Here is a 24,720-nt window from a genome sequence, read left to right as displayed (position 1 = left end):
GCTCATAATCTCCATATAACAGAATACTAGAGTTTACTAATTCTAACTATAATCTATAATAAATCATCCAACACCTGCATTTCCATAATTACATATATCTCCAAAACATTTTAGTATGTTCACAACTTTCTTTTCTTTACAGACTTAAAATATAAGGACGTAAAATATAAATATTTGCATCTCATAATTAACATAGAAATATACCATTTTCTTTTACTATTTCCCAATAATGTTATAGAACCTCGAGCTCTCTAAGCTCGATCTCGATGAAATCCTGAAAAATAAATAAATTTATATTCGAGTGAGACACATCTCAGTAAGGGAAGAAACCATATATTAAAACAGTGTGTGGCCAACATGAGTTTATATATAACATAATATTTAACATTTGAAAATCCTTAACATAATTTTCAAAATCATTCCCTGATCCTAATCAAACACATGCAAATGTTTAACCCACGAGATTTCCCGAGGATAGGGGTAATTACCCGCCCATACAAGTAGCACCCTTCTGCTTTGATACTTAGGCAACCCAAAGGTCGCAGCTAAAGTATACCAGGGCACTCACCTTACTCAGTAAGCCCTCAAGTGATAAATTAATCTCGTACTCACACCGTTCAACAATAGCTTACCGGCAAAGGCCCTAAGGATAGGGAAATCTACCCACCCATACAAGTAGGTTCCCTCTGCCCTAGTACGTTATGCGGCTACTGCCACATCTGTAGCTACTAGTGCACTCGTCTTACTCAGCAAGCCCTCAGGAGAAAGGTATGTCTTGCCCAATCGTAACATATTCTACGTACATACATACTTCTAATATCATAATACATTATTTTTTTCTATCATTATACATTCATGCACATTCATTCCTGTTCATAACTTAACTTTGCATTTCGTTTCACTTTAAGTGACTCTTTCCCATTTACATCATTTACCTTTGTCATTTCATTTCATTGCCATTTCATCGTCATTTCATTGCAAAAAATTTCATTTCATTACTTCGTACTACAGCTGGTCTTTAGCCATCATCAATTAGTCTATGTAGAAATGTGCTAGATCTGCTAACACAGCTCCTTTTAGCTGTCATTAGTTAATCTACACAGAAGTGTGCTAGATCTGCTAACATGACTGTCTTTCAGTTGTCTTACATTTACATGGTTGCATTTAACATACACAGGCAACATTGTCCATATCATATTTTACTCTCATTGCTTTACTTACTTAGCCTGCATCTCATACACTTAACATATATTTGCACAGAATCTCATGCCACACAATTTAGCAATAAAATTCATACACTGCCTGTGAAATAAGCCAACCAACATTTAATGTTTATATACTGAAAATACCTTTCATTTCTTACTTAATTATCCTGAAAATATTTCCCACTTTCATCAGTTCATTTTCACATATACATATCTACTAAACAACCCTAAACTCGAAGGAAATATAATTTAAACATTTGGCATTTTACCCATATCGAAACATATACACGTACATATAACACAATTTATTTTTTCATTAAATTTATAAAAATTCTGATTTAATATATATTTTTTCTCTTACCTGATTTCTTGAACTACGCCAATAGGGACTCCGAAAAATACCTGCGGCACTCACCCGGACCCTGAAATTAAATTCCTAATTTCAATAAATTATTCCTGAATAAAATATTAATTTAATACTTCCTAGGCCTTTAAATACCCAATAAATAATTATCTCCTTAAATTTTGCCAAATTCTCAAATCCTACTCTCGCTTTGGAGTAGGGTTTAGAAAACCCCAATTGGAAAATTACCTATGTCAAAATGACGATAACGACGACTAGGACCCCGTGGTGGTGTCTGTTCGTCGATTTAATCACATATTAACGGCGAAATTGAGAAAATGGAGAAAAATTACCTTTCCCCATGAGCAGTGCTCAAGCCTTTCCCATGAAAAATCTACTCCAATAGAAATGTCGGCAGCGGAACCAGGATTCTAACGGCACCTTCCGTTTCCCGATCCGTCCCAAACTCACCGAGTAATTGAGAGAAAATGAGAGAGACGGAGACGGAGTGGCTGGCCTCAGGAATATTTTTCAGAAGGGGGGTGTAACGTCCCTCAATTTCTTAACATAAAATATCACATAATAAATAAAATGGTCAACCCGAACCCGTGGGTAGCGGGGACACCTGTCATACACAGCGGAAAACCTAGCAGCAGTACACATAAAATCTCAAACATCCAGTCATAAAATATAATACCAGAGCATTCTATACATCCTCACATACATCCAAATATCTCTAGGATCAAACACAAAATAACTCTGACACTATTACAAAATCTTACCCTTCTCACAGGGTAATCTCACTAGCTCAACGGCGGCCCTGACCCGCCAGTCTCTCAGGAGCTCCTGAAAAATGTAATAATATTGGGGGTGAGACACTTCTCAGTAAGGGAAAATAAACTAAATACAGCTGTGTGGCAACATGAATATTTAATGCATTTATACGTATATAGTACATTTCATAATTCCATAAACATCATCATATCGTACTGGCTAAACATATATTTTCACATCTGTTAATAATTCATATCATATATAAAATCATTTGTTATAACTATAGTACTGAAAATAAACACAGGATGAATAGCTAGCTGGTGTCATGTATTACCCCCCATGACGGGTTGTGCAGCCCGAAGGCGAGACCCGACAATGGCTGGCCGACCACTGCCGAATCAAATATGTCTGTAAGTACGATGAGCCCGCCACACCCTGGTCCGGACTGCTAGGTGGACGTCCACACTCTGCTGAAAGCTACATCGACTATCCATCTCCCATCCCCTCGTGGGACGATAACACTAATAAGGCCTCGTGGCAAAATGAACCCATAGCTACGGTACCGAGCTCCTGGTCTGAACTAAACTAACATCCTGGTTGTGAAAACATATAATACATGATCATACGTAACATCATTATGGCCTCGTGCCGAAAACATAGATACGGCCTCGTGCCGAAAATATAAATACGTGGCCTCGCGCCAATAACATAAATACGGCCTCGTGCCGATAACATAAATACGGCCTCGTGCCGATAACATAAATATATGGCCTCGCGCCAAAAACATAAATACGGTCTCGTGCCGATAACATAAATATATGGCCTCGCGCCAAAATTGTTTCAGGTATATATATACTGAAAATACCTCATTTATCACACAATCGTCAAAACCATCACAACATAACTCATATTTTCATAAATGCCTGAAATCATGCTTGGTTCGTAAAATCTTTCACATCATAATACATTTCACATAAAATAATATTCATGCCACACATATGCTGTTAAAAGTCATACTTCATATTCTATAATCGTGAATTACTTACATCTCATACATACATATACAATTTAATCATCATAGCAGTATTTTCCCAATCGTACATTTTATTCGTAATACACAATATAACATATGTTTTTCTAAAAATAAATTTAGAAATAATCAATAATAATTTGTATGAAAAATTACTGCTTTAGTTTATTCCCTTACCTGACTATTGAGAAATTCCTTAGGATCCAAAATTTCACGCCCTTGGCGCCCGAAATCTAATTCCTGCAATTTACATTTTTCCCCAGATTAATTAATCTATTTCTCCAAAATAATACTCATCTAGCCTTCCTTAGGCTCCATATATCTCAAATTAATATTTAAACTATTATTTAATATCCCTACTTAATTTTTCAAATTTTGCCTGCGGGTCCCAAATTACACCCGCGGCGCTCACCTGAGCCCTAAATTTCAGAAATCCTATTTCAGTCTCAGGTGCTTAATATTTTAACATTTCTAAATTAATGCTAATTAATTAAAAATAAGCCCCTTAATAATCGCCGCACCCCAAATTTGGGGTTTTGGCCCAACACCCCCACGAGAATTCCATCCCACTAGACTTGTAGAGAATCATCACTAGATTCTTGTGGTGGCGTCCGTTCGTCAATTGGGCTTATATTTTGCAAGAAATTAAAGAAAAATGGAAAAATGGCTTACCCTAGGGAATACGCTTACGCCGCTCCTATCACCGATCCGCTTCGGTAGAAATGACGGCAGCAGCGAATGGAGTCCAGTGGTATCTTCGGATTTTCGATTGGGCGAAAATCCGTCACGAAATCAAGGAGAGAGGGAGAGAGAACGTGAGGAGAGAGAGAAGGTTCCTGAGAGTTGCAGAAGAAAAGAAATAAAAATGAAGAAGAAGAACACTCTGGGGGGGGGTGCATTGAATTTTAAGAATCCACCTGAAGCTTCAGAAGCTTCAGGTGGTTAACATATTTATATATAATAATAATAATAATAATATATTTAATTAATATTATAATATATATTTATAAATAAAATAAAAATAAATTTTAATTAATTTTTTTTCTTTTTCTTTTTAAATTCGTTTAATTAATTAATTAATTAATATTTTTTTTAAATTAATTTAATTTTTTTTAAAAAAATTTATTTATTTATTTATTTATTTATTTTTTTTTGGAAATCAATCCGCTAATCTTTTATATATCTTTTTGGGATTTTTACAGGGGGGGCGTGCATCTCCTGCCTTCTTCTTTCTTCTTCTTCCTTCTTCTTTCTTCTTTCTTCTTCTTTTACTTTTCTTCTATCAAATACTTTATATATATATATATATATATATATATATATATACATATATACAAATATATTTATATATTATATTAACCTACTATATAAGTATATATATATTTCCCTTATTTCAATTAGTTTTTTTTTAAATCCAATATAAAAATATTTAATTTAATAACTAATTATTTAATTATTTAATTTATCTTAATTTAATTTAATTTCTTTAATTTTAATTTTTCTTTTCTTTTTTTTTTCCACGTCTTTCCTTTTATTTATTTATCTGTTATTTTATTTATTTATATATTTTTAATTATTTTAATCCTTTTAAATTTTTGGGTCTTTACAATATTAAGGTTGTATTGTATAGTATAATAGTTATTTAGTGAAGCAATTATGATCTGGAAGTTGATTCAGGGCAAGTGTTCGGATTTATTATAACATAGTTATGGGGCGCTCAACGTACCTTTTTAATCTTATAAAGCCTTTTCTATTGGATTTTGGATTGACTAAAAAACGATTTTTGTTATGCAACTTAGTGTATTCATATAGCTCCTAGATAACCTTTTTGGATTGAATAGGACTGAATGAAGGAATACTAAATTGGTGTCGCTGTAGTAAATAGGAGAGAAATTTGAATTTTTTCTTCGTCTTTGTAAAAACAAAAGAAAAAAGAAAAAATGCTGAAAATAGGAAAAAATAGCATTGAAATATATTTTTATTAATAAATCAAAATTGCATCCTAAGATCTATAAATGTCTAAAAGGGGCCAATATACATACATTATTGAACCTTTTTTCTAAACCCTTAGCTTGTTTTTAGAAAATAGGATTGTTCATTTTTCTTAATTCCATTATTAATTCCGGGGTTTCCCTGAATTTGAAAGTTCTCATTTAGTAGGTTTCCATGGCTCAATCCAATTAAGTCCATAGCAAGTTTACTGTTGAGGTTTATCCTGCAGAGGTACTCAAATTAGATTAGTGATTGATTTCTGGGCTTCATTGTAAACCTACGTGGTTACTTCCATTAATGTAAATCAATAGTTCCCGCACTCAAAAGTAACACATTTTCTATTTTTATAGGAACTCTTGTGCCAGAAACAATGGTATCTCCAATTATAGCCCCTCTGGGATATAAAATATATATGGGCTTCCATGATAATCTTAAAAGGATTATTGACAAAGAATGCAACCGAATTCTTGCGCATGACAAAAGTGACAATTTTTTTATAAATTTATCTTGGTTGATACCGATTCAACTGAGATTTTTTAAGTTATTGACAAACGTGATCCGACAATACAACCTACAATGCAATAACATGTGAAAATTATAGCTAAACAAAACAACTGTAAAGTACTTATCCACTATAGGAGAGCAATTAGATAGAATAGAAAATTACGTGATTGAAAAACTAGATAAGATAAATAAATAGATGAGTAAAATAGAAAAGGGCAAGAAAAATATAAAACAACAATCCAAACAAATCCATCTGTCAAAAACTTTTCTATTAAGTCAAATGAGTAATCAAGTAAAGAAAAAAAAAAGGAAAAAAGAACTAGGAACAAGATTCAATTCCTTATCCTTCATATATAAAAGGATGTTTTGACAAAGAAGAAATTTTAACCAAATAGATAAAAAAAAAATATAGAATTCCATTTTCCTCTAATAACATACAAGTTTTTGAAGAAAATATCAGTGAAGAATTAGGTCAAGAAGACTATCAAACAAATATTTCTAATGTTGGCCCTAGAGTTGAGTCTAGAGGGGGGATGAATAGGCTTTTTTTTTGCGGATTTTAGCTTTCCTCTACAAAATATAAAATACTGGCGGTATACAAATGATTATATCACAATATATAGAACATAAGTCATGCACAAGATATAAATTAAAGAGTATAGGGAAGAAAAGCTGGACAAACGATATTAAAGTGCTTCGGCCCCTGCCTACGTCCATGCCTTGAGTCACATCCAAGGTTTCCACAATCCACTATCAACCTCCTTCACCAACGGAGAAGCCTTTATGAACGGGGACAAATCCCTTTCGCTCATCAAGAGCCTATCCAAGGGAGCCAATCCCTTAATACTCACCCATAGTCGTAAGGTTCATCAAGAATCCTTGCAATTTTGGTTCACCAAAAACCTTAAACCACAGTTCATCGAGAACCCTTTGCAACCCGGTTCACCAAGAACCCTTTGCAACAAGAAGATGAATTACAAACAAAGCTCCTTGAATGAGCGTACATGTAATACAATAAAATCCTCGCACAAATCTCTCAAGGAATTAATCAACACAAGATTAGAGAGCAAGAGAGAGATTGAGCACAAAAATGATGAACTAAAATGTAGTGTGCTTGGGAATAATAATCACTAAATCTTAATCACTAAGATTCATCTTTAAACAAGTCTTTGGACTTGTATTTATAGGCAAATTGGGCTACTAGCTGTTATATGGCTGTTGACTTAATAAAATATTTGTTTACTTTGAAAACTAACCATTTTATGGTCATTTGGGTTTAGAACTCGATGCAAATCACTGACGGTTTCCCTAAACTGTCAACGGTTTGCTCAGGCAATAAAATCATTCAGCTCTCTGCCTGAAACTGTCGATGCACCTGAACAAACCGTCGACGGTTTGCCATGCTTTTTTCATTATCTAAAGCTTCTAATATGTGCAAAGCTTCAACACAAAAGTTGTGAGGTTTTTTCTTAGCTTTTCGTAGATACCAATATCGCCCTTTTTTTGAGTTCTCTATAAAAAGTTATGTTCCAAATACTGAAAAGTGTTTTAAAAATTCGAGAGAGAAATTTGAGTGGTGTATAAATGAGATTTTAAATCCAACCAGGACCAAGTCTTTAAAAGATTATAACACTAATATTGTTAGCCTTGGGGGCTACATAATCATATTTAATGTGTATTGATGATATTAGCCTATTTGTTGTTCCTAGTGTTTTCCCATCTTTGCAAAACATGTTAAGTATGGGTACAAGTGACAAATACGTGAAGGTATTGGTCAAAAGGCAAAAATCGGACTGAGTAGAAGTTCGAATAGAAAAAATCAAATGGACACTCACTTGGAAAGGATTCAAGCACACCCAAGGAAGCTTAATGTACAACTGTTTATTTGTAATGGGGAGTGTTTGAGGTAGTATATTTTTTAACTCTTGCGGTTTTGTTTCTTGCAAGATTTTTTAGCAAGAGTTGAGCAATTGCATATGCATACTATAACACTTGAGTTTATAGGATCTCACTTAAGTCACAAACTCAACTTTCATAGTTTTCAAAGTTAAATTTAAGAGTTTATCAAAAGAATCCTAAACTCAAAATATGTTTTCAAATGGATAAATTTTCAGCATCTTGGTTTTATAAACTTCTACATACTTCGTCTCGGTTTTGTCAAAACGAGCTTTATGTCCTAAAGTCTCAAGAAAGTCAAGTATACTTTTAAAAATGACATATCTAGCATATAAGATATCAAAATGAGCTTTCAAATGTGTTTTCATAAACAAAATATCTTATATTCAAAAGAAATTTCATAAGGACAAGTTTTAAATTATATTAGTGTTATAATCTTTTACAAACTTTGTCCTGGTTGGGTTTAAAATCTTAATTATGTACCTATTAAATTTCCTAAATACCCAGAGATATTCGGGGCATAACTTTTATTAGAAAAGTCCAAAAAGGACAATATTAGTGTCTATGGAAAGTTAAGAAAAAATCCCACAACTTTCATGTTAATGACTTTTTCCGATTCAAGGCACTCATCGACGATTGGGTGCAACTTGTCGACAATTCCAGGCAGAATGTTAATGATTGCTAGTAGAGTGCTACTAGTCGACGAGTGGGGGCCAGTAGTCTACGATGCGCATCGTGAACAACGCACCAACGATTAGAAAACAACTAGTTCTTTTGGGATTTGCTCTGAACGGTCCAATAACGGTTAGCTTATGGTTTTGGCTATAAATATAAGTCCATAGACTTGTTTAGCATGGTTTTGATTGCTTTTACACAAGTTTAGTCATAAACATCTTTTCAACACAAAACCTAGCACTTTGCATTGTAGTTATTCATCCACAAGTGCTCAATCTCTCTTGTTTATTTATCTTGTTTGAATCATTCCTTGAGAGAGTAGTGTGATATTGGTTTGTAATTGATATAAGCTCATTTGTGGAGCATTATCTTGTATTATTCATCTCTTTGTAAGGTTCTTTGTGAACCATTGGGTATAGGTTCTTGGCAAATCGAACGTGCAAGGTAACTTGGTGATCCTTGTGGCTCTTGGTGAGCATGGTAGGGATTTGTTCCCGAGTATAATGATTTGTTCCCGAGTTGTTAGGCTTTCTCTGCCGGTGAAGGAGATTATAGTGGATTGTGGAATCCTTGGCTTGGTGCTAAGGCATGGACGTAGGTTTGGTGCCGAACCATGTAAAAATATCAGTGTTGATCGTTCTCTACCCTTCTTTTTATTTTACTTGTCTTGTGCATGATTTGCACTTGATTTATTATGATATAGTTGCTTGAATTTTGTCAAGAGTTTTATTTGGTAGAGGAAATCAAAATATTAGAAAAAGAGTCCATTCACCCCCCTCTGACTCTATATACTCCCAGGTGGGACGATTAACAAATATGATTTAAAAATTGTCCCATATAAAAATAAATTTGAGTAAAGGATATTTTTATAAAACTCTTGTTTTGACTTTGAAAATTCATAAGTACCGAACTTATGACTTGGTGATATCCTATGTACTCTTACGACCTAGTATGCACATGCAATTTGCTCAACTCTTACTAAATAAACTTGTTCAAATCAAAACTATAAGAGTTACAATAAACACTACCTTAAACACTCCCCATTATACATATTGTGCTTAAATCATTTTGAGTGATTGTCCACTTTGATCTTTCCTTCTTGAATTGACTACTCGATCTTTGCTTATAAAAATGTTCGCTTGATCTTTGTACTAAAACTCATATCTGTGTGATTTCGTCACTTATACCTGCCACAACTTAGTATGCAAAGATTAGTTTAACTTATAACCATTAATGAGCTGTTATCATCAAAATACGACAATTAGGATCATGTAACCACGGAGACTAATATCTAAGATTGAAGAAATATTCGAAAAACAAACCTTAAACCCCATGGGACTTACAAATAGAGTCACTGACAACTGTACTATACCAAAACTTATCCAAAACCTATAGCCCTAAACTTACAATATGAAGAAAGTCTGCTATTTAGGTAGCCACCTAAGTTAACATCTAAGATTAAATAAATATGCGAAAAACAAACCTCAAACCCCATGGGACTTACAAATAGAATCATTAACAACTGTACTATACCAATTTCACTGACAAAAACTTATCCAAAACCTATAGCCCTAAACTTACAATATGAAGAAAGTCTGCTATTTAGGGCTTATTCTGTAGTACTTGTTATTAGTGGAACGTTGATGGCCTTTTTGAATACCAATTACTGTATTAGTTAAACAAATGTTCACAATAAAACAAATTTATATTCAAAAACAAAGACAATATGTTCATGAAGCAGCCAAAGCCTTAATATGTGTTTTTGAAGGACAACTCCACATTTGATGGGAAAATTACCTCAACAATGAACAAGAACAAAATAATTGTAATAATAAAAAAGACAAAAATAAGAATGTTTACTATTATTTTAAGGATAATAATTATTATAAAATAATAACAAATTAATAATAACAACAATAAAAAATAATAATTTACACTAATTATATTCATTATTATAAAAAAAGTAATAATAAAAAATTAAATAATTATGTCTTAGCGATAATAATAATTGCAATAACAAATATATATATTATTATAAAATAATAATAACAACAAGAACAATAGTAAAAATAAAAGAGAAAAAAAATAACAAGGATTGCTATTATTTTAAGGATAATAATTATTTTAAAATAATAAAACATACTAACAACAATAAAAAAATATTAATTTACACTAATAATAATTAGTATTATAAAAATATAATTATGTATTAGGAGTACTTATTAAAAGTAACTTATTTTTCATTTCAATATAGTAGGCATTGAAAAATAAAATTTGAAATTGTAATTTCTTACTAACCAAAGGCAATAATTAAATTTCAAAAGTCATTTCATTCCTGCACGATTCATTTTTTTACTTTATTTTTTTTTATTTTACAAACTAAATGGGATGAGAATCAAAATTATTCTGATTTCTAAAGTTAATTCTCAATTATCTAATTCTACTGTAACTGTAATTGCATGTTTGGTCCACACAGATAAAAATGAGAAATGAAATCTAAATTCACTCGTGAGAATAACAATGCCATTCAAAATTTCATCCCTATTCTTTGCTACCACATTCCATTTCACACGAGAAATCCAACGATTATTAAAAGCTGGGAGGAGTGTTTTGTATGGTGAGTAGTTCAGATTTAAACTGGCAGAAGTATTGCCCTGTGCCGCATCCCGACCTCCCTTCTGTGATTCTTTCTTTGCCGTACAAATGTCCTCCCTTTCCTCCATTGCTGCCATTTCCACGCCGCCGTCTTCTTTCAGAACTGCGTGGTTTCCCTCTCGTTCTCGACCCTCCTTGCGTTTTCCACAGCCTCCTCACAGTCGGTCAGTCTCCCTCCCTCTCTCTCTTTCTTCTCTCATTTATGTTTAGTTGGTTCTGATGAATTGCCGACTTCTAAATTAGGTTCTGATATAAACTGTTGTCTATGGCGAAGTTGCATTTATTGTAGTGCTATTATTGTTTTTGAAAGCGAAAGTTGCATTGATAATAAAGCAAGACAACTGCTTCCAGTTCACAAAGCCAAGCAAATAGTTCCGTATTATTATTTTTGTGAGCTTCTGCTGCTCATATATTGTTTGGATGCTCGCGGTGTTCAATAGACGAAATTGAATACGGATTTTATTAATTTTGAAAAATGACAAGTTAAGACTCTTTTTTACCCCAATTTCCTTCCCCCTCTCTCCTCTTAAATTGTCGTCTGGCCCTTAAGTGCTGGTTTGCTTCAAAATAGACTTAATTTCAAATTTAATTTTAGTCTATGTGGAACTTTGATGCAAACCTGACGCCCCAGGATAAGCCCGGGACTGAAATGCTTAAGCCAAGTTGTTTGATGGTTGGCTTCCCTCAGTTTTTCAGCCACGCAAATATTCATTCCACAAACCATGGGGTAAGTGATGCCCTCATTGTGCCCTATCATAGGTCTGCATATAGGTTTAATCACACCTGAATGGGACACAGACCTGCTCTACACCACTATCCGACCTGTGGGCAAGGTGACATGCAGCAGAGTCTATTGCTCTGATACCATTTCTAACCTCTTAGGTCAAACCATGAGCCCAAGAACCCTTGGGCTGGCTAACTAGCCTAACATGCTCACACCAAGCTGCTTGATGGTAGGCTTGCCCAAGCTTATAAACCATAGAAATATTCCCTTCACAGCCAATTGCAAGTTTTAGTTTATTTAATTTTTCTATTTATATTATTTCACCTGATTTAATAATCCTGAACCTGTCAAAAGAAATGGTCCATGATTGCATAAATTGGCAGAAAAGGATTCATATAGCCAACCCCATCTAGTGGGACTCAAGGCTTGGTTTTGTTGTTGTTATTATTTCACCTGATGTTTTTTCTGATCCAAATGGATAGTCTGACTGCAAAATCAGCAACATTGATAAATTAGGACTTAGTCGGTGTAAATCTCTCTCTCTCTTGTGCGCGCGCACACGCACACACACAGAAGATTCATGTAAGAAATGATTTCCTGTAGCTTTGTTTGAGTTTTGATAACTTGGTCTATAGTGAAATGTTTGATGCATATGAATGCAATTGTCTTATATGAAGAGGGAAACCTACTCTGCATGCAGAACTACCCATGGGAGGAGACACTAACATACAGTGGTGAAATGGATATCTTAAATTTGGGTAAATTAAGGTTTAGAGTTTGTGGATGTGATTTAGGGCTTAAACTAAAATTCGAGCCAGATTTAGGATCATCGTAAACAGCGAAATATAGTAATGATAGAGCAAATTTGAAGGGAAAACTACTCGCATTGTACAAATAAGGTTCTTAGGAATCACAGCATTGCAGTTCACACCGTCCAGGTTTATAGTAAAATGCGTAAAACTAGCTCCTAAGAGAAGCATTACAATATTTATGCAGGACCTTAACTAACTGAAAACCCAATAATAGTTAATCTCATTCTCAACCTTGGAAAATAAACCAATCTTGACCATACATAACCAACCCACTCGATGAAAGGACACAAAGACCAAGAATGCCTCTAGAATAGGATCCTCAAATTACCCAAAAGCATAACACTGTAAACAGTATTGTTACTGGATTGAGTATTTCAAGTAGAATTTCCCCTATAATGCTTCAAAATTCAATTCAGTTCCCAAGTCAAACTTCCTACACAGGCATCTCAAATCAGTGCTCATGGTTGGTAACTTTGTCCGCGTCTGTTTCTTCTATGTAAGGCTGATTTTCATCATTTAACTCGTCAAACTGTCTACAATATTAATAAAACAAAATTAAGAGAAAATAAAGATGTCCCTGCAATCCAGAAAGAGGGATCTCAAAATTGATGTTTTAAGCTGAACTATGGCTACTTGCGCATTCTCAAATGAAATGATATTATAAAGAAGACAATTTATGGCTTGCTTTTTGTGTAATTGCAGAATTTAAGCATGTTTAGTTTCATAATAAAATCATCATATGCAACAAATAATCATGACACCATTTTCTTGTATTCTTTTTATACTTACCCTGCATTTGGGAGTTTGAATTTCGGGCCTTAGATTTGAATTTGTGTGGATTTGGACAAAACGCACAAAATAATGAGTTTCTTCCACACAAATCTAAATCCAAGGCCCAAAATCCATACTCCTAAGCACTACCTTATTTCATGTCATTTGTTTGATAATTTGATAAAAAAAATAGAAGAAAAGGAAAAATGTACCATGTGTTTAAATTTGCTAAATGTAGTTGCACTAATTAGGTTATAACAGGCAAAAGGTATGTAGTTTCTTCCTTTTTTTATTTTTTCCTTTACTGGATGATTTTTAGTTCTGGAGAAATATATACTAGTTTATGTTCCCTTGGGTATTTCTTGAAAGTTAAATCCACCAAGCTTCTGTAAGGTTCACAAGACTAGTTGTTTTACATAATAAAAATATTGATATGTCGTTGAAAATATATATTTGAGGCAAAGGAACAACTTCCTCCATGTTTATGTCAGAATCACCTTCTAGAAGGCTGCTAAATCTATAAATGCTTGATCATCTAATTGAATGGATTACTAAAATAATATTGGCATGCCATGACTGCTAGCATTGTGATACAATGTTCATCCGTGTATAATTGTACTAGGAAACCTTTTTTCACCTGCATAAAATGTTACAGAGGAGAGTCTGGTCCCTGTGCATGTTTGCATTATTGAAAAATAAAAAACAACTTTATTGCAAAAGAGGAAAACCTAATTGGGGGAGTGGGGAAAACAAAGTAGAAAATCTTATTTAACTTCATTTGCAAATGAATCATATTTTGTTTCTAAAGTATGCTCTTACTTGTGTGTAGCATAATTTACATTTCTCTTGAGTATTGACAGTGAGAAAGTGATCTGATTTGGCATCTACTTCATTGACATTTTGGACCGCCCATTTTGAAATCTTCTTTATTATTTCGATCTAATTCTATTCTGCATCCATCTATAAGGTTTGAGACTGAACACATGACATTGACACTACATTTTCTCCACATCAAACATGGGTTTTTTTAGGTTTGGTGTCAGATGCAGTTATACAGAAGCAAATGTGAAGGGTGACTCTGAATCTGATACAATTGATGTTGTGGCTAATGTCAAGGCTGAACGGGTTTGCACTCTTCAGACTCTTCTATGTTTTTTTTATTTATTTGCAATCACCCTCAGAATATGTTTTGTGGCTCCTTTGGTAAACTGAACTCGCCAAATTATTGTTCTTAATAGGTTGTAGTCTTAGGAGGCGGTGGTTTTGTTGGGTCTGCAATTTGCAGGGCTGCAGTATCCAAGGGCATAGAAGTCATAAGCCTAAGCAGGTATTCAAAGTGTTTAATCCATATTGGCTTGCATGTTTGATCCAAATTCTTGATTTTTTGCCTTTTATCGAGCTGATATCATGTTCAAGGAATTTATTGACATTCCAGGTGTATTGATGCTCACCTTAAGATTCTGAAACCTTAATCAATTTTTACAGGTCAGGGAGTCCTTCTTATTCAAGTTCATGGGTGGATCAAGTTACTTGGAAAACAGGCATGTTCCATTCTGTGATACACCGATACCATGAATAGGTTGTTTGTGCTATGACTCAAATCTTGTCCAGCAGTTAGAAAATGAAACATGGTCATGGCAATTCAAAGTAGCATCTGAAAGCATGCACATGATATTTTCCTCAAAAAAGTTGTACAAGTGAAAATCAGGGTCTAGATTTTGGGAAATTTTGTGCCTTTATTGTTTTCTATATGTACTTTCCTTGGGTAATCACTCAAGTAAGACTAGTTTTTAAATGGGCAAAAATAATTGCTAACTTGTAAATACATTGTGTAATCACTCATACAACACAGTTGCAGTGATTTAAATCACATAGAAGTTAGGTGGTTCAATTATAACTTTTATCTTTTTCTACAATTAAATGCATTAGATTAGCAGCATGATATTAAAGTTTTTGTCACATGGTTTGCATCCATAGTTCAAAATATTGGTATTGGACTTGGTTTAAGATTGATATTCATTAATTTGGCATTTGAGTTGTGAACTGATTTGGATGAAATGGTCCACATTACTCCATGAGGCTCAGAAAATTTAATAAATAAATAAATAAATAAATTCAACTAATAAAAAATGTTCAGTTCAATCATAATGCGATAAAAAAAAAATGTAACAACATTTGAATCTTGAATAATGGTCCAAAAGTTCATGACAGTCAATATCGTGCTGATGCAACATAGTAGTACATGTTGCATGTTAATTACCCATAGGGTGTTAAGACATCAAACTAGATGAAGGGTAGATGAAGCAAATGATTTTTTTTTTTGTTTTTTACTTTTTTATTTTTATTTTTGGGGAAAAAAAGGAGAAGAAAATTCTATAAAAAAGTGTGATCTTGAAGGTAAACCTCAATGCCTGATTACACTTGATCCAAGGAACTCGACACATATTTTCTATTTAACAAGTCATTCACATATTTTCCTGGAAAAAATATATTCAAAGGTAATAAAATATTTAAAAAGTTATTTTGAAAGAAAAAAAAAATCCATCCTATTATGGTAATTGGTCCAAGAAACATAAATCATACAGTGTACTTTAGATTTGCCACAATTAGATTTAAATTTTAATATTGAAAAAAGAAAAGGAATAGCATAGATGGTAAGTCTACCATACATTAGATTACCTAGTCTAGGAGATCCCCCCTTCCCCCTCCTTTAAAACAATCAAGGAAAAAAAGCAAAAAACAACTGCAACAACTGAACTACTACTAATGCTGCTTCCAAGTTTTTACCCCAACTATTTTGGGATTGGCCATATGGTTTCTTTTCCTCCCTTCAATTCAATTTAAGGTTATGCCTTCTGTTAAATTAAATTTTACTATTTTATCTGAACCCATGTTCTTGGTCTTCGTCTTGCCCTGGTGGCACCCTTTACATGTTTAAGAGATGTGCTAGAGACCATGTACCAGTGAGGATGACCTGATTGACATTTGGGTTGAGACAGTGCAAGTGTGTGTGTGTGAAGTATGGCACCCTAAAATGAAACAGATGGAGAAAAGAGATTTAAAGACTCTTGTAGCCAACCTCAGATGGTCTGAATGATGATGATTGTTTTTGTCTTAGGTATTGATGCATGTTCTACATGTGTTATGGTGGTGTCGCTGACCTCTTATTTTCATTTTTAGTTCAAGTTTGTGCTATGGTCCTTTTATGCTCTTTCTTAATAAATTTCTTTTGCTATAAGAGAAAAAATGCTCGTCCTATTCTCAATGGTTACAAAACTTTAGTTAGCTCTAGTAGGCAAATCCACAACTGAAGTTTCTTGAGGGGACTTTGCTGCATTCAGGGGCAAATAATAGCTCCCATTTTTTTTTTTCCCCCTGGGGGTGGGGTGGAGTGGGGTTGATGAATTGTGCGCAGGGGAAAGATTGTAGGGTAAAAATCTGACAGATTACTATTCATTGTAGTGATATTCAGTGGCAAAGAGAGGTACAAGTTCTTGGGAAAATTCTGAACAGATCAGAATTGGTAAAAAGAAAAGGAGAAATTCCATATTGCCTATTCTTTATCTGGGCTAACATAAATATAACAGACTTGCACATTGGATGTGTCTAGGGAAATGACTATTCTTGACTACAGCTGTTTCTTACTTCTCTGGATTCAAAAAGCCTTGTTAATGAACTCTGAAAATAAAGCTGTTCTAAGGAAATGACACTCTTTGTCTGTACCCAAATAATGATGCCTTGATATTATCTAATAAATATTATAGCAACTAACAATATTAACTATGCTTCATTGGTGCAGTACCACTGCTTCAGGTGGGTGCAAGTGAAATTTTCTATACCCTTTAATAGTTACATAATATGGTAGATATTTCCTGCACTTGTCTTCTTTGCCCATCTTATTTTGTTTTGGATATGAATCCTAAATAAGACCCACTTGGAGTCTGGGCTTGTAATTCATCCTGTGTTCAGGCTTTCGGTTCAAAAAGAAGAGTTGAAATCCCTAAAATAATTTGTGTAAATAAGTGCACATGTAATTGAATTGATCAGCATGGGAAAATAGATGATTGGAGTATAACTACATGGATGGAATATTAAACTCAAGGCACCCAACCCTTGGAAAGATACTCCTAAACATTTTTGTGAAAGAAAAAGAATATGTTAAAACATGTTGGGCAGGGGAAGCTGTGTAAGTTAGTTGGGACGTATTGATTCTCCAACAGTTGTTATATGTTGGACAATGTTATGAGAATGTGAACTTAATAATGTGTAATTATGGATGCAAGGCTTTTACAGACAGTTTGTCCACAATATAGGATTGCTTTATTGGTCTATAGACTTTACAGGTCTGTATTGTCAATGGCTTATTCCTGCAGTAGTGATATCAATATTGACTGGTCACAGCCTAGATCATGTATTCAATGCTTTCCCATAAGAGCAGATTGTTTAAACCACTTTTTATTATGCAGGAGATGTTTTTTATGCAAACTGGGATGAAGTATTAGTTGGGGCTACTGCTGTAGTTTCGACCATTGGTGGATTTGGTAGTGATGAACAAATGAAAAGGATTAATGGTGAGGCTAATGTTTTAGCAGTGAATGCAGCAAAAGATAATGGTGAGGAATTGTTGGTTTTCATTACCTAGTGAATTGAAGTATTAATTTGAGGACCTATATTTCTTTTTCTTTTTTTTTAACTTAATTCCGATTTAAGAACTTTTTTATTTTCCCACTGTTAAATTTTGACGGAACTATGGTTGGCATTATCATTCCTATCCTTAGTCCAATGATTTAACATCTGCATGCATTCTAGGATCAGACATTTGAATATGAGATTTCTTGAATTGTTCTAGTGTTTATTGGCCTAGAATTGACAAATGGATTACACTGCTTATTGGAGACATCTTACAATTCGCTTTCTATTACCAGAAAAGGAATGATGTTTCTGGGTACCTGTACATTTTTCAGATTACAACATCGGTGTACCTCTAATGTTTTGTTTTTTGTTCATCTGATTTCCCATTTGTACTGTTTTCCAAGTTATATTCATGTTCATGAACTAGTTAACATAAATCATAAATAAATATATTAACAAAATTGCCTGATTGGACTTTTTGGTGCTTACTCTGAATAGTTGACTGGACTCTGTTTACTAAATATTTGATGGTTATATTTTTCAAAGACAGAATAGGGTATAAAGTTAATTTGAAAATAAAAAACGAACCCAAAGCAATTGTATGAAGGTGAACTAGAAATAGGTTTGCCCATGCTGGGAATTAAACTTTTAGGATTCAGGCATAATCCTGTTGGAGGATACCTGAAAACCACCGTACTTTTGTCTTTCACTTGAATTTGAAGTATCGTTCTGACATACTATCCTAAAGCAAGGACATGTAGCAATTGGTTCCATCTAACAGAGAAATTAATCTCTAACTTCAATATCCTATCTGTTGCATCATCGGGTGTGCGGTGTGGAATAACAGCTAGAGCTGGAAGATGAAACTACTAGATTGTTTCATTTGAGTCTCCAATAAAGGATTGTTAGGATGGGTAAGATCCTGCAGTACATCAATACATTATATTTTTAAAATTTTACTAAATTACTTATAGAATAGGGTTGGTGTTTGTCCTGTATAACTTGTACGTGGAATGAACAACTTTGGAAGTGGATTGATTTTAGAAATATTATGAACTTGAAAATTTTGTTTTTAGGCTGATGTTCAGCTAGTGATTCAAATTTGAAGCATCAATATAAAGTTGAGGATATTATCATATATTTAACACACTAATGCATTTAATGAAAGTAATAACGATGGTGACGGTGATTTTAATGATGAGCTTGATGAAGTTACCTATGATGATCTTGGTGATAATGATGAACCAAAAAATAGTGGCTTGAGTGTTGACACTAATGTTAATGAGATAACTTGATAGGTTAATTTTTCTTATTTGTTTGCTATTTTTTAGATACATTTTAGATGTTCACATTCTGTAGTTGTTTGTTGACTAATTTGTGTTAAAATTATGTTTTTTCTTTTTGTATTTTTCTCTGGAAGTATTTGTTCCTTTTCATTATAAGCAGGTATGATTGAGTTGGGAAGGCAACAATTTTAAGACTGCGTACTATAGACCCATTGTGGTCCGCCCCTTCCCCGGACCCTGCATACGCGGGAGCTTTGTGCACCAGGCTGCCCTTTTGAATATTTAAATTACAAAAAATAACTTATAAAAATACATTTGTACATTATTGGTAACTAGATTGTTATGGTCCTTGATCTGATCCTGCCCATTCCAGCAATCCTGACTTTAACAACTTTGTATATGTTTTATTCTCTTCCTCCATGCACCTAGAACATATATTTGTAGAGAATCGCCCTCTGCTTAATCAAGTGATCTACTTTAATTTATGGCATTTCCGTGCCACAGAATGCCACCATGTCTAGAAAAGACAAAATGACAGACCTTGGTGCCTGAAGATGCTTAGCAGCTTGAAGAGGAAGCAGGCATTGCCTAATTTGTGTAAATCATAAAAAATCTACCTGTATCATCCCACTTAGGGTTGGTAATGTTAATATAGCATAATATTTGAGTGGGTTTGCACCTGTCATATAGGGTGTGCTTGGGGCCTAGGCACTAGAATTTCAAATGTCTCCCACTTTCTACTTCTTGATTATGATGATTTTGGATTTATATGAATTGGGTTCATGTATACTAGTATGAGCATGCATGTGCCTGTATGACTGTTTTACTAGTCACACTTATTATTGTGTAACATCAACATGTGATTTGTCAAAATTATTGTGTCGCATCAACTTGTAGTTAACATTTGTGTTACTAGTTTGTCACTTCCCTTAAAACTATGGGTTGTAATAAATCCAATTTTGAGTCTTAGATTGAAAATCTATATAGTTTTGAGGTCCTAATTGCTTTCAGTCTGAGGTTCAAGCTTGAATACATATTTCTGGGCTCAAAATCTGGCTAAACGGGGTTGAAGCTAGCCTAGTGCCACCAATTTATGTGTTTGCCTGCTTCTAAAAGCACTTTTTTCATTCTCTCAAATAAGCACCTCATTCACCTCTGCAGAGAAGCTTAGAACATGGTTCCCATGAATCATTGATGGATTTAGCTATGGAGGCCTTTTTTACGTCATAGTATAGAGATTTACGAAGACTTCAGATGAGACAAGCTTAGCGCATGGTTCCCCTGAATCATTGATGGATTTAGTTTGAAGACCTTTTTAACGTCTTAGTATAGAGATTTTCAAAGACTTCAGATGAGACTTCATGCACCAACAGTATTGAATTCAATATGTACTCTTTATAAAATTAACTGCTCTTTCACTGCAAGACCAGAGTGAAATCTGAATTTCTGTTAACCAGTAGTACAACTAGTTACTCTGGAAGGGACATGATCCTTCAATCAATAAATCATTGGGTCCTCACAGGCTCTCAAAACTACTAGTCTGAATGCCAACTCCACCAATCTAATTTAGGAATTCAGGATGGAAGCAGAACAAATAATCATAATAAGAAGAAAAAGGATTGAAGAGCATAATCTCCTTCACTTCTCCCTTTGGACATGTTTGCACCCTTTCACTGGACTGGCTTGTCTTTTAAGGAGTTTTAGCTAGGCTCTTGTCTCTAAGTTATGATCATAATCAACTTTGCTAACACACCTTAACACGCTAGTTGCCTAGTCCTACCCATAAAACTTCGTACCGACTGTCGTTGTTCATTGTTGCTTTTATAAGCCTTGGATATACCTTAAAGTGACTTAACAATACATATATTTGGTGGACTCACAAAACAAAGGTGTCCTCTGTGAATGTGTTTGGAGCATGATTAGTTCTGATTCTTGATTAAAAGCCCTTAAGGCTGGTCCAGCATTTGTAGTAATTATTTTGTTAGCACTGATAGCAACCCAAAAGCAGGGCTGAATTAGGTTCACATTCAATTTTAATTCAAAATTTAATTTCAAATAATCATGGTGGTGGTAATTGTAAGAGAGACTCAACCATTTATAATACTTCAGCTCAAACCTGGTTTCTATTTCCTCAAGCAACTACCTTTGCATTCCCCTTAATTCTTCATGATGAAGATCAAACCACTTTTATAAAACAGTTCTCCACAAGCCACCAAGGAAGCACCTCCCCACACAAGGCACCTAACTTTGCACGAAGTAAGAACTACTCATCCTTGCAAGCTCTCTCACCAGAGTATAAGATTTCCATTTGTCTGATTACAAATGGAAAAATCTCATAAAGGTAAATGGGGTTGTTTGGTATCTTTTTTTTTTTTTTTTGGTTTTCATTACTATAGTGAAAAAATGGGTTATGACTGTGTGTTTATCTATGTTGCTAGTTTTCTGATTTTGCATAAAAATTGAAAACCAGATTTTACGATTTTCAGTTTCTGCTGTTGCCAGATTACTTTAGTATCTGGAATTGACTTTTGTGAATATGATTCATCCTACACAAAATCTTTTACTAGATTAAAAAAAAATGACAATGTGAATTTAAAGTATAATTAAAATAAAAACATTTATAAAGTCATTCAAAAAATCATTTTTACCATTTTCAATTGTCATGAACAATAGGATTGGAGCACTAGAAAAATGAGTTTAAAGTATAATAATGAAATAGTATAATCATTTTTCATTATAATTTTTTCTAATTTATATTCTTTTGTAGTTTTATTATTTTAGTCTTACTTTTTTAATTGTTATTTGATTCAAGAACAAAAACAAGCATGAGTTCAGTTAGGTTTCTAATTTATTTTAGTTTTGAAAATATTAACGAGTTTGCTAGTTTTTAGTTTCAATTTCTAGTTTTTGGATTTTGTTTCCATAATTTTTTAGTAGTGGTTCTAACCATAGTCCCATAGGTAAGCAATTTCTAAGAATAATATTACTAGGTAAGCAACTGAGCAAGCTCAAAATTAGAGAGATGTAAGTTGTAGTGCCTCATTTGTGCTTTTCAACTTTCCAACTATTAAATAATTCTCCAATTAGCTGTTGAAACCCCAATGCGCACTTCTATTGCACCAACAAGGCTCCATAATTTTAGATTATCTTCTAAAACAGATCAGATTTCAAATTAACCTTGACCAATGAATTTAAATAGCATGACTTGTTCATGACGACAGCAGCAACAACAACCACTAAGCTTTAAGTCCCACTAAATGGAGTTGGCTATATGAGTCCTTTTACACCATTGTTGCGATCTAGGCCATATCCTTTGAAAGTTTGAGTGATGAAAAATATAGGTCAACCCTTGGCCTTTTGTTGCCACTGACATTAACTAGGCTATGTCGAGCGCATTATTTGGCCTATGCTGCAAGTGGCTAAACTATCTTAATTACATTCCTTTATCTTTTACAGGTGTTATGCGTAGCTTACCATGGATGCAGTCATTCTTTAATTTATCTTTTAGCATTACACCATTAATCTGTCTTAACATTCTCATTTGCAACTCTTACCTTTTGGATATGTTGTTTCTTGGTTTCCCAACATTCTGATGATCTGATCCATACAACTGGTGTTATAGTGAGCATATAAATACTTATTTTAGTTTTAACGGTATTCTTTGATTATACAACATGCGCAAAACACGTTTTACCCAACCTGCTTTAAGTTTATTCATTACATATTCTTCAAATTTCCTTTGGTTTATATAATGATATAAGGTATCTAAAAATACTAGTGTTGAGAGTTTCTTGACATCAACTTTAATATTTCTTAATATTCATCCTAAAATGATTAAAGCTACAATTAGTGTATTTTGTCTTGCTTCTACTTGTCTTAAAGCCTCTAGATACCAAAGCTTCAACCATAATTCCAACTTAGATTCTATACCTCTAGTTTCATCAATCAAGACAATATCATCTATAAAAACACACATGATGGAACCTAATTTTGGATATTCCTAGTAAGTTCATCCATCACTAAAGCAAAGAAATAAGGACTCAAAGCAAACTTGTCATGAACAGTTATTGTGATTTGAAATTCATTAAAACTCCATGTGGAGTCCTAACACTAGCTGTACCCCATCATACTGACCCTTAGATATCTAAATACCTAACCCTTTTTTTATAGAACCCACCATAGAACTTCCTAGGTAGGCTTTATGTAAGTTGATAAACATCATGTGCAAATTATTCTTTTTCCTAAATTTTTCCATTGTAGCTTGTTTAGTTAATCCCCCGGAAAATAACCAAATTGATTTTTTGAAACCCTCATTTCTAGCCTTATTCTTTGTTGAATTTCCCTTTACTAAAATTTCATTGAATGTCTCGTAAGTTTATTTCCATGATAGTCACTGCAATTTTGAATGTCTCTTGTATTTTTCTATATAGGTATTAAAGCATTTGTTCTTCTTCCATCTAGCATTTTCTTAGTCCTTAACAATTTTTAAATTAAATTAGTTAACGATATGGTTTTGTTATCTTCTAATCATTTCCAAACTTCACTTTTGGACATCACAAATTTTCCATTTTGCATCTTAATAGAGCTAATTCTAGCAATCCGTTGCAGGTTCGTAGACCATACATGTCCCTTTCCCTTGATGTATGTGTTATGTGTTAATCATAATAACGAGGATCATGCACATATATTTCTTCATTGCTTTGTGACTTGGTGTTTATTGAGTAAGCTTTTTCATTTTTTTTAATAATCAAAGAAGATATCATTAATAGAAAGAGAATTTACAAGAGGGAGAATGAGAAATCTCCCGAGACAACCTGAGACACTCCAAAACAAGACAAAAATCATAAAAAAATGCCCAAGAAAAAACAATCCAGTCAACATGTTCCTCCAATCTCTTTGCAACTCCTGAAACCTTGCCTCTTTAAAAAATCCATAACCGCACACTACAAAGAGGCCAAATACTTTATTTTTTCCCAAATCAAAATCTGATTTAAATTTTTCCTAGAAAATCCAAGTATTATGTTCCATCCATAAACCCTATAATACTGAGAAAAAGCCACACATCTATAAAGTTGCCTTATCCTTTCTTCTACCAAAACCTACGAAGGATATTTCTAAAAATTCTTCCACCGAGGGAGGGCAAACATAGTTTTCTACCATAATGCCAAAAAGCATATTCCAAATTCTCCAAGCAAATTCACATTGCAAAAGAAGGTGAGAAGTTGTCTTAGAATTCTTGTAACAGAGCACACATACATTGGGAGAGAGAACCTTCATAGGTCTCCTAGCTTGCGACAAGTTATTAGTACTTATCTTATTAAGCATGACCAACCAAGTGAAAGCCTTTATTTTTGGGGGAACCTTAGCCTTCCAAATATTAGAGTATAGCAAGAAAGAAGAGTTGGAAGTTGGAACGAATCA

At 33.7% G+C, this 24,720-nt stretch overlaps 1 protein-coding gene across 1 annotated transcript in view; it reads left to right on the top strand.

Moving 5' to 3' along the window:
- The first annotated feature begins 10,927 nt into the window (after positions 1-10,927).
- The window catches only part of LOC131164012 (uncharacterized protein At1g32220, chloroplastic), a 32,286-nt gene continuing 18,493 nt past the window's right edge, over positions 10,928-24,720 (top strand). The window contains exons 1-5 of the mRNA XM_058120906.1: positions 10,928-11,238; positions 14,413-14,506; positions 14,620-14,708; positions 14,867-14,922; positions 17,848-17,994. Coding sequence (XP_057976889.1) covers positions 11,123-11,238; positions 14,413-14,506; positions 14,620-14,708; positions 14,867-14,922; positions 17,848-17,994 — 502 coding nt within the window. The 5' untranslated portion in view covers positions 10,928-11,122. The remainder of the gene's footprint in view (positions 11,239-14,412; positions 14,507-14,619; positions 14,709-14,866; positions 14,923-17,847; positions 17,995-24,720) is intronic.

This window comes from Malania oleifera, chromosome 9, assembly GCF_029873635.1.
Source record: "Malania oleifera isolate guangnan ecotype guangnan chromosome 9, ASM2987363v1, whole genome shotgun sequence".
In the NCBI taxonomy this organism is placed as follows: domain Eukaryota; kingdom Viridiplantae; phylum Streptophyta; class Magnoliopsida; order Santalales; family Ximeniaceae; genus Malania; species Malania oleifera.
The sequence above is the reverse complement of the archived record's forward strand: the minus strand, read 5'-3'. Positions and strand labels throughout refer to the sequence as shown.